The 11,746-nt window shown below is 36.7% G+C and overlaps 1 protein-coding gene across 2 annotated transcripts in view; it reads right to left on the bottom strand.

The window, feature by feature from the left end:
* Window positions 1-901: 901 nt before the first annotated feature.
* Window positions 902-11,746, bottom strand: part of LOC111448933 (serine/threonine-protein kinase SMG1-like) — a 22,197-nt gene continuing 11,352 nt past the window's right edge. Inside the window, exons 7-15 of one of the 2 annotated variants that reach the window (XM_023088722.1) lie at window positions 11,396-11,449; window positions 8,426-11,294; window positions 7,637-7,750; window positions 7,325-7,455; window positions 5,478-5,570; window positions 5,020-5,289; window positions 4,277-4,922; window positions 1,999-2,074; window positions 902-1,926 (exon numbers count right to left, since the gene is read on the bottom strand). In XM_023088722.1, the coding sequence (XP_022944490.1) occupies window positions 1,827-1,926; window positions 1,999-2,074; window positions 4,277-4,922; window positions 5,020-5,289; window positions 5,478-5,570; window positions 7,325-7,455; window positions 7,637-7,750; window positions 8,426-11,294; window positions 11,396-11,449 (4,353 nt within the window). In that variant the 3' untranslated portion in view covers window positions 902-1,826. Of the gene's footprint in view, window positions 1,927-1,998; window positions 2,075-4,276; window positions 4,923-5,019; window positions 5,290-5,477; window positions 5,571-7,217; window positions 7,251-7,303; window positions 7,456-7,636; window positions 7,751-8,425; window positions 11,295-11,395; window positions 11,450-11,746 lie in introns of those variants that run through there. The other variant, XM_023088723.1, reaches the window with a different exon arrangement.

The following is an 11,746-nucleotide window of genomic DNA, read 5'->3' as shown; positions in this document are numbered from 1 at the left end:
GGGTTTTTTTTTTTTTTTTTTTTGTCCATTTTTTTTTCATTTATTAAAAAAAAAGAGTAGTTTTTAAACCTTAAATCTTATTTTGAAGGTTATAGAAATGAGGTGGAATAGGTATAAAAAGATGGCAATGGTACGTTAAAACTTTGCTAATAGTTTCAAAAGTCGACAGCTCCTCTTCCTAACGATCAAGCTGTTTCACTCCTTCCACAAAGCATCATCGTAGGTGCAACATGTCAAGGGCAGTAGTGGGGATGCACTAAGCAACCATGAGTGTTATCTGAAGGGAACGAGCTTTTTCGACTGTCATAGATTATTACTAAGCCCTCTCTTCATTCCACCGGCTTAGATAGGGTAGTTGTCTTCAAGCCTCGAAGCTTAGAGAGATTTTGCCTATACCCCAAAAGGTCTAGGACCCCTTCCTTTCTAAATCAAGAGTAAATGGATTAGTTAGAGCTAGCAAAAGCTAAAACTACACATGATCCAGCCACCCTTGAAAGAGTGAAAAGGAAGAAGATGAAGACTAATCAATTCAATCCTCTCCCTGTCAGTTTGAATAGAGCTAACAAACCTCCTATACATAACACAAATAGATAGGCAAATCCTCATAAATGAGGTTGATTTCAATGAAAACAAACATAAGAATCAAAGTTGTTCAATAAAAAAAATATTTATCTTCATTCTCAAACTAAAAAAATGTTTTTTTTTTTTTGGGTATAGAACTAAAGAACACAATAATGGATAGAAACACAAAAGCAAAGGAGAAGTCATGCTTCAAAAACGGTTGATTTGGTTGTTTTGAATTGGGAACGATTGAAATATAAATGTTATTTAAATAGAGATGCCCTACAAAGTCATAAAACATCCAAAGCGCAAAGTATGAACCAAAACTGACCAGCAAATGATGTTCACCAACCATTCTTTCTACTACTAGAATGAGGCCTAGGGAAAGTATTTGTTGAAATTATTCACTAATACCATACATCACTTGGACACATTCGAACCACGCCGAGTTATGAATGGCTAGGGGTGCACAGAAGACTAAAGAACCGACAAATCGAACTAAACTGAACCAATTCGCACAAAAGAGTCATAAACTATCATATGACTATCATGTTACATATGAATGGCTATAACCAAGGGAGCAGTCCACATTGCCATTCTATTTTAATGGCTGAAGAATCAGTTTCCCAACTGATATAGTAATGCATTACGTTATTCGATTTCTCATCTGGGGAAGCGACAATTTCCCGAAAGATTGGAATAAAAATCTCATAAAACAGCATGTTTCCAAGAACCCTACCTCCTCAAATTATCAACCTCGAAGATGGCTCGTTACCAACAATCCAGAACTCCCAACATCTAATGCAATATTCCCAGATAAGTCTCTGATGGCAAATGGAGTAAAGGTTGGTGCCATTTTTTATTAACTTTGAAGCTCCTGTGGTATCACATATTACCTGCCACGGCCTTGAGCAAGGCAGCGTATTGGAACATGGGGAATGTTGCACACTATTCGGAAGCTTCCTCAATAGCTCAGGTGCACATCTCAAAGATGGTAATAGCAAGAAGGATCTTAAACCAGCTTTTCAAGCAGTCTCGGTCAATTCCTTGCCCACTGTAGACTGAGAAATCCATATGATGAAATGAAATTCGATTGTGGGGCGTACAGACGTAGCAAATGAGATGTCCTGCATCGTTGTAGTTCTCAGCTTAGCCTTCCACGTTATGGATTAATGAACCTGATGCCAGTCTAAATCTTGAAGAACATCTCTTAACCAAAACCCTCAGAACAGGCATGACATCCAAGATTCCTTGGTCATCAAACTTCAAATCCATGGAGTCCAACCTTCATACATGTTACACAAGTTGTCGACACTCGTTGCTTGCTTAAGTAGATAATCCACTTGCTCAGCAATGCTAAGTTCCCTGTCAGTTAAAAAGTTTGTCAGAACTCCAGCATAAAGACTGTCAATATTGCTTCAAGTTAAGCGTAGGTACCTGTTATCAACATTGTCTAGTCCATTGAGTTTCATCTCAACACGCCGTAACACAGACATTGCATAGGCGTTTCTACCTGAGAAAGCCATAACACGACTTTTAACATCTAAAATGACATATGTAATGCCACATCAAATGGGATGATTCAATTTTCCCTCTGAATGCGAAGAAGCTCATAAACAAGAAAATTGTGCGGACTTTCCAATAATAAAAAGCAACTTGCTGTATCAGAATGTAAATTAAGGAACCGAGGCTAATTTATATGCAATAACAAACACTAGCGGTGAATTGCTTAATAGGCATTAGAATAGCCACAACTAGCCCAGCATTACAGTGGAGACAAACAGTTTCATAATATTTTTAGTGGGTTTAGTTTTTATTATTTGTGATTTGTTTTCCCTTCTAAAGTAGCTAATTCCCCTACCCAAATATATATATTTTGAAACAATATTAGCATTAAGAACATCTATCAATAAATAAAACATGCCACACCTTATGAAGAGGCCGAGCTATAATCCGCTAGCACAACAAAAGCAAAATAAAAAAAAATAATAATAATAATAAAAAAAACAATGGATAGGAAAAGAAAAAAAAAACATATTTGCATTTAGAATTAAAAAATGTGCACAGGAAACTAGTTCATAAACATTATTAGGTGGAGAAGTGATAACAATATTAACTCATTGAAATCTCAAAATTTCCTTAATCATTAACTCTTTTGAACTGGGTGGATTCTATCATGAACCTAAACCTAAGACTTGGGTTAACTGGGTAACTTGGCCTTAGTATTGGTACAACCGTACAAAACCTCCTTTCACACCTAGCTCAAGTAACTCATTTGCAAAGTAGTGCTAATAGTACGAAGAAAATAATAAATTTACAGTCAACTCTAGCTTTTGGGTTTATTGGCAGGTTTGATGGTAGTCAACAAGTAGCTTCACACGAATAAGTAGTGAATTCTCCCCTAATGGTAAGACAGAGAGAAACTAATTGAATTTGGGTAAAGTGTATAGGAGAGTTCCAGGTCTCCTTAATAGCCCGGCTTCCTACAATGATTATACCAAGCTAAGATGACAACTACCTCCTATGTGTAAGTACTCGAAGAGATAAATGCTTGATGGTTTCAACCAGTTTTCAATCAAATGTCTTTAAGCATATATACACGGATAGTGCATTGAATCTTTTACATCGAAGTGTAAAGATTTTCTCAGGCCTCGTTAACCTGGACCCAGCCCCACCGGCAATACTTTTCAGAGGAGGATCCCTAGAATGGCTCTTTTCATCAAATATGGGATCGCTGTGTTGTGAAAGCACTGAACTAGTCAACCATCTTTTTCTAGAATATATTTCTACTCAAATGTGGGATCTCTGTGTTGCATAAGCACCAACCATCTTTTTCTAGAATGTATTTCTACTCAAAGGTCTGTGGTACAAGCTATTTCGTTGTTGGACTTCCATAAAGATGCTGAACTGTTTTTCATATCTCAGGTAGCAAGCAACAAGCAGGCTAAAACTCTCTGGTGTAGATTAAGTAGTCTCAAGGGGAAATCTCCAATAATTAAACTCAATTACTTATTATATGATACAAAGGTTGTAGACTACACGAAAGGGTCCTCCGATTTATAGAGAATTAATACACAAAAAGATGGTAAAAAGGACTAACCTAGGATACCTAAGATTGACCTACTTCTCCCTATACCACCCTTTTGAGGATTGCCAGTACGGCTCTCTGAGAAGTTTGGTTGAGAAATAAAAGAACCCTTCAGGACATCAAGAGACGGTGGGAAAATGTCTGGAAGTACAGTTTTTAAACTTCTTGCAATACCCTCTCAAATTCTTGTCATGATAATCATGCTCTTAAACGGCAGGTAAGTGGAATAGTTTTGTAATCCATTTTCAGTATTTAAAGAGAGTGGATTCTTCTCATCCTTTTTTTTTTTTTTTTCCTTTTTCTTAAATTTCACTGATTCAATTGTATAAAGGAAATTGTAACAACTTGGTAAGAATACTCTTGCTTCTTGAATTAAGGATATTGTCTGGAAATTTAACTATGAAGCCATCTAAGACTTCTGAGGGAGGGTTTCATTCCTCTTTTATTACTGACCCCGACGGCGAACAAGTCATTTCTTATCTAACACAGTCGATGATTGAAGAATAACTTTGATCAATATCATGAAAACTCCTAGAACATAAATATCATTTGATGCAGCAGTGGAAACTGAAACGTGGGGATTAAGGACATTAGATATGTAAACTTGAGTGAATGTACACTACTTACCCCTGCTTGCACGACTCCAAGCAGCCTTCTGAGCAGGAGGAGCCTCTTGATTTTCATCTTCCAACCTCTTATCTGATGAGATTACACCACTTTCCTCCCCCAGCTTTTCAACAGTCTCAGTCAATGGATGCGATGCCATAGTAGGAACTTCAATAGATTCATCAGCTGGTGTTGCAACAATTTTTATACCTCCATTTAATTCATTGGTTGATAACTTCCTAAAAAAGGTTTCACTGCCATCTGTGGATTTTGATTCTGACTCTTCTAAAGGTAAGATTTTTCCAATGTCAGTTTGAGAAAATGAGGTAATTTTTGGACAAACTCTAGCTTCTCTGTTACTATAACTATTATAATGTTGATCCATCTCCTCTGTTAGGTCATTGGAGCTGTCTGGAAAGCTACCAGAGGTAAGGCCAGATCCAGAGCTGCTGCTGCAGAAACTATCAGGTGGAGATAGCCATTCTTTATCTTGTAAAGAAAGTCTGGTAACATCAGGGATATCTTTGTTGCTCCCACTATCAGACAAGGAGAGGCTTTCTCTCTCCTTTTCAAAGTCAGCTGTATCCACTTCACGATTGAACTCAGGCCTAGTTATGTGAATTCCCTCTGACTTTATTTCCTGGCTTTCTCCTAGTCCTTCAAGGGCCTGAAAAATAGAGTCACATTTGGTGGAAATCAGCACCAAAAAGTATTGTAAGATAATTCATGAAATCAACAAGCTGAATCATAAACTCCATTCATACTTTATGAAGATTGCCAGCATGGAGACTTGCAGTTCGAGCAAGCCTGGTAAACATGGAATACAGACCCTTCACAGACAATGTAAGAGAAGGAACCAAGGGCTTTAACATCTGACAGGCCTCCCTAATTCTCAAACAATAGGACTGATATATAGCTTGTCCATGTATCGGTGATATTTCCATCTTGATCTCTCTTTCTCTTGCCATAGCATCAATCATGGTCGCAACATCCTTGGACAACATTGCCTCCAGGGGGAGAAGGACAGAATTTGCCTGATTAAGGAGTGAAACAATTAAGCATAAAAACCATGATATGGGAAATACCTTGACCAGTATGAATTCACATGGGAAATACAAGCAGGTGACTAATTCGGAAACGGAATAATCTATCATGCTCTAACATCATGTTTGCCTAAATTAAATATATTGAGATTCAGTGAGGAAAAGAGAGATCAAAATACCTTCACAATGTCTTCAATAAGACGACGGTGAATTACAGCAGCCTCCTTTCCCAAATTATGAACATCATGCAGATCTTCAGTTATTGCTAGTACCTACAGGGAATATAGAAATATTAGCTGCACTTGAATACAAAATGTAGTTTGACATTCTTGATCAAAAGCGATCACAACCACAACGTGCAAATGAATCATAAACGATATAAACAAATACTTGAAGAAAGTAAAAGAAAAAATGGTGCCTATGAGAGGAGGAAATCCAAAAGTCATCTATAAAACATAGAGCATCTTTGAATACTTTCTACATAGCCCATATCATCTTCCGTACAGGATGTCAGTGAAATTGAAGACTGCATAGAATTTTTCTTGATACACAGACTAATCCGCCTCCATTTAATTTTATATGAACTGATGGCAAGCAGAGATATGATGATAAAAGCTGACTCAAGTCCTCTTGACGATAAGACATGGTTATGCAGCGGCTAATAATTTCTATGTTCAGAACAAAAATATTGGAAGTTTTAAAGGTATATTTGGTGATAAAATCCAGAAATAAAATTCCATTGGATCAAATGGGAAAAGAAATTAGGGGCATAATGGAGCGAACATAGTGTTGAAGGAATAACCTTTATTTAAGGAATATTTGTGTAATCCTATAAATCTAAATAACAATAAATCTAAATAAATCTCCAGATACTAAGTAAGAAAAAAAATAAATTAAAGAGGTCAACTACTTCCCTTATTTAATGGGATTATACAAATATCTCCTAACTTACTTATCCTTCAACACTAACCACTAATGACCGTATGAGGAAATAAACAATTACATACTTATCAACAAAGTACCAAGGATTATAACAATAAAAGGAAGTATATTATTAGCTATCTTTCACCAATATACTTTTAATTTTTTAGTATCATTGTCAGTTTGTTAAGCAGTATAACTTAGTAAATCAAAATATTTAATTATTTTACGATAATTGTATTTGGAACCTTGGTCATACGGTGTCTTTCTCCTTTAAATCTTCTTTTCTTCATTTCATCATTGTCGCTCTTGTATCCTATTTTTGCGGTAAAACATGTTTGGTAAGCAAAAGTTTCAAAAAGTTCCAATTTTGGATTGTTTCGAAGGAAGGTTACAACCAATGATATTCTATGGGTTAAACATGTCCGTGTTTGCGCTATTCAATGGGTTCGGACCTTAGGGTAAGACATAATAAGAGATTCTAGTGAGGTTGAGAGATGCTAGAAGAGGAGGTTCAGTACCTTGTTAGGTTTCATGTCTCCCTTTCGACCTTGATGTATAAGGATTTCTTAAATTATCCTTCCAGTCTTATTTTGCTTGATTGAAGACCCTTTCTATATTAGTGTGGCTCCATTTCCGAGTTGGTCCTTTTCTATCCCTTTGGTATTTCTTTATTTTTTTTCCCCCTCAATAAAATGGAAGTGTGATTTCTCATAAAAGAGGGAACATCTTTAGTAGACTTTCATTATATCATTAGTTGCAATCAGAAGGATAAAAAGAAATAACAGAGTTTCAAGGAAAATGCTAATGATGTACCTATGTTTTGCAAAGTATTAACTATCTTTAGTGTAGCGGTCTTCCTGTAGCTATTTAATAATATTCCCCTTAATATAACAAGATCGATTATTGTGTTGTTATGTAGACATGGTCTAGGTGTCTTTAGGAATTGCTGATTCTTTTTTGAAGGAACATCCTGACTACAACAAATTCAGACATACTGCGACACAATAGCATCAAAGGAAATCCAAGACCTTAAAAATAAATTGAATACTGCCACACAATAGCATCAAAGGAAATCCAAGACCTTAAAAATAAATTGAGTTACCTCTTCAAGCATGGAACCGCATTCAGAGGTCAAAGCAGTGTGGTTCCTTGAGACATTACCAAATGCTGAGAGTGAAACACTTGCTTCATATGCGCAATCTCTCATACTGAGAAGAGTGCTTTGTAAATCACCTACAAAGAGAACAAATAGGTCCAAGCAATTAGTTAAAGGTATTGAAAATACTGTCTACTAGGATATTTTTGGTACGTAAACCCTTTCAGATAAAAGCTTGTGTATGTCAAATGAGGAAAATATGTATTGCTTGCATGTTTATCAATATGCTTGAGCTTAAATGACAGAAAGATGCATGACCTGAAGCAGACTTCACTTTAAGAGAGGCAATGCGAAGATTATTGGTTGCAGAGTATAATTCGTTTGAGGCAGCCTCCATGCTTCTTTCTGCAAGCTTCCATTCTTGTTCAGTACCTAATATAGAACGTAAAGAATAATTAAAAAGAACATCCTTTAACCTAACAGTTATAGATTTGTTTAGATTACATTACACGTTTAGTCCCTAAAAATTTTCGAAGTGTCTAATAGATATCTAAACTTTTATTTTGCATTTAACAAGTCCTTGACAAATTTGAAGTTTTAAAAATTAATTGATACGTTAAATTTAAATTTATATTTTAAGTCTAACGAAAGTCTAAAGTTTCAATCTTGTATCTATGAATTTTAAAAAATTCAAAAGTGAACTAAATTGAAATTTTATATTTCAAAAGCTAAATAGACATGAAACTCAAAATGAAACTCAAAATTCAAGAACTGGATTTGTAATTTAACCATTTGACCCAAGTATCATTTTTTTTTTTTTTTTGGAAAAAAAATCTACAAACAAAACAAATATTACAGCATTAAATCTGGAAAAAAGAAAAGGAAATTGAAAGTCCAAAAAAAGTCCTTCGTCTAATTACTAAACTTCAAGTAGCTTCAGAACCTCAATATTTTAACGATCTTCATTATGTATTCTGAATTTCAGAAAACTTTAAGTAGAACCATGTTTCCCTTAATTTAAAATATATAAACAAATTTTCTTTAGAACCAAGGGGCTTAAATAGTGCAATAAGACAACATCAAAATATGAGAGAGAAGCTTGCTCACGTGCAAAGGAGTGATAAGAAACGTCGAATCGTGTTATTGCGTTCAAGTAAGCTTGCTGCCATGCCCTGCTATCACTGTCTGTACTAAAAGCATGATCTCCAGGAAATTGAAGGATGCCATCTCTGGATGCTTCAAATTCCAATATAGACATGCAAATCTTAATGATATCTGATGCTTTTTCTCTAGTTTCCCATAACAGCTGCCTCCGCCTCAAGATATGGTCATGGAATTGAGGAGGAATCCCTGAAGATTTAGAAGTATTTATCACCGAACCAGTATTTGGGCCACCACAAGCCCACCCCATTGCCCTCTCCAGCTGTGCTTCAGCTGTAAGAGAACCTCGCTCACAAGCTTCAAGGCCTTCAATTGACTTGGCTATCCTTGAAGCAGCAGATCGCAAACTTCCCAGTATTTCAGATCGGCTAAGGTCTAGAATAACGGGGTATAAACTATCCTCTACAGAAAGAAATTTTTGCAAGGTTGCCCGATTAAATTGTGAAGGAGTCAAATCCATGTCATGTAACCACTCCATTTGAATAATTTCCAGACTAGTCTTCTGAAGAGTCTCCTTGAGCTCATTCATCCGCCTTCTCATAAGTGAAGCTGCAGACCTTGCTGCTCTAGCAGTTTCATGCACATTACAATGTTCCTGAAGCATATACCTGATCCTCTCAATAGATTCAAAATCATTCTTTTGTTGATCGTGGGGTTCATGAAAATTTTCTTGTCTTGCCTCCAGTTGCTTTAAATGTTCCCTTTCTTTATCTAGCCAAGCCAACATTGTAGGAACACCCCGTTCTTTGAGGTACCTAAAAATATATTCTTGAAGCTGAAGCTCAAGCTTTTTCTTCATAACATTAAAGAGCTGATCAAATCCAAAATTTTGATCCACGGCTGAAGCTATTTCATGTATGCATGAGTCGAGGAAAGAATCCACAACACAAATTTTCCAAATAAAGAAAGAATGACTGCTCAACAGGCCACCAAATCTCCAAATATATTCAGATATTGGGTACCCAGAACTCACCACATCTGACAATTTAGGAATCCCATTTGAGTTAGATGCAAAAAAAATTCCAGTGGACGACCACACTTCATCAATAGATTCCAATTCAGAAAAAGGTTCAACTAATTTGGCCAATAAGGTGTTGCCTTTAGTAAGAGCCTCGTTGTCCACTGCAGCACTGATGAGAGATTGAAACTGGCGTTCTGATGAAGCCAATGCATTTACTAAATTTGCTTCCCTCTTTGCAAGAGACGAGCTGCGTGCATCTCTCTGGTTCCATGTTTGATGCAGTTGATGCAGTTCTGCCCTGCAAGCTTCCTCCTCTGAAGCAAGCTCCTCGGCCTCTTCCCAAGAGAGATGATCCCTTCCCTTTACAGCAGCTTCCTCAAGAGCCAATTGCTGCTCCGTAATGAGGCCAACATTGATAAAATAACTTTTTTCCAATTCAACTAAAGAAGCCTTCTCTAATTGAACCTCCAGAAACTGTTCTAGTGCTGTATCAATGGATCCCCGAATTTGTGAGACCAATCCAAATGCATCCATAACTTCTGAATTCACCGAAATAGCAGATCTAATTATATCAGGTAGAACAGCCTCAGTCATTTTCCCTATCAGGCCTTTAAAAGATGACAACATGACATTAAAAGTGGAAGTCCAGTTTCTATGAGAATGGTTCCTGTGCCGATTTTTATTTTTGTTTTCAATGCTCAGCGCTTTGTTATCAATCAAGTTCAGTAATTCAGTATGGAACTCTGTCAAAAGCACACATTTCTCCACTTGCTCTTCTAGAGTGGAGAAAACAACATTAAAATCATGAGGTGAAGTTGTATTCGCTAGTCTCTCATCACTCATACCATTAAAAGTGTCCAGCAATTTTCCTCTAACCTCGCAATATAGAATATCCAGAGCAACATTGATACTAGATAGTAGCTTTTCCTTTTTTTCCTTTGCTTCCCCAAGCTCCACCTGCATGTTGATGTCCTTTTTCCCATCATGTGTAAGCCGTCCCAATTGGAAAGATGAAATAGCTTCTTTCCTTACGAGGCCAGCAGCCACCATATATTTCACAAAAGTTGATAGAAGGCGATCTTTGGCTTTCAATTCAGTTTCTGTACCAATAGAGGTCATAAGCTCAGTACACTCTTCTTCAATTTTTGCAATTTCCTTAGCGTATTTCTCCACTTGAACACACATATTATCATGATTGACTTGTATGGAATCATTATTAGCGTTCACTTTTATAATAAGTTCAGTAGCCTGCCTCCTTGCAAGTGAAATAATATCAGAGGAGAGGGCATTTTTCGATAGTTGTAAAGCCTGAGCCCAGCCATGAACTACACTAGTTGTTCCATAGTTTAGAGGCAGAAATCTCTGCAAAGAAACAGAATAAACTTGGATTGTAGTTACAGCAGAAGAAAGTCCATCGCTTAGTGCAGCTATATGCTGAGAAATTTCCCTATCTATATCATGGCATTGCACTTGGGTAGGCTCAGGAACAACTGTCATTGGAACTCCAGCCACCGTGACTGCAGATATAAGTGAAAAAGCTTCTCCAACTGCTCTCAGATTCAAACAAGTATCGACTTCTGGGATCATATTGTTCCTTAAACTATCAAGGATTCTTCCATGTTGGTCAATCCAAGTTGAAGCTTCTTGAGCTTTCTCAGAAACAATAGACTTAGCTTGAGCAAGCTCACGAGCCTGCATTTCAAATAATGTATGAACTTTCTCTGCATTAGATGTTGCATCCGCAACAACTGACTTAGCTGATGTTTCACGCATAACTAGGTTTGACCTTTCTTGTTCAGCTTGATAAAAGAGCGCAGAGGCAAGCTCATAGTGATTTAGGACATTCGCAAACCCCTGGTATAGATTATTCGGTTAAGAAGGAAACTCATAGAAGCAAAAAATAAAAATGGTAGTATTCAGAATGTTATAGACAGGATACAAGTATCAAGTGTTACCTCAAGAGAAGACTCAGCAGTAGGTAGGCTAGCCAATAAAAGATCATGATGCTCCTGAAAAATGTTAAGCAGAACCACGATGAGTTTGCACACAAAATATGTTAAACGTACTCTAAAATGATACCGCCACCAGAGCCCAGGTTAGTATGAAACTCCTAACTCATTTATTGAACAGTAATGAGCCCATATTTTATGTTTTGTGATCACTGATTCCCTGGTGAGTGAGTGGAACATCTACCAACAGTTTGAAAAATTAAATAACTTCCGAGGTGTGATTGAGATAATTCCATCGTTGAGGGCAGGAAAAAGGTATATCATTGCACACATGAATAAATAACTTCATTGACTTGA

The sequence above is a fragment of the Cucurbita moschata genome, unplaced genomic scaffold (assembly GCF_002738365.1).
Source record: "Cucurbita moschata cultivar Rifu unplaced genomic scaffold, Cmos_1.0 Cmo_Scf00010, whole genome shotgun sequence".
Classification (NCBI taxonomy): domain Eukaryota; kingdom Viridiplantae; phylum Streptophyta; class Magnoliopsida; order Cucurbitales; family Cucurbitaceae; genus Cucurbita; species Cucurbita moschata.
This window is presented reverse-complemented; position numbering and strand designations above follow the sequence as displayed.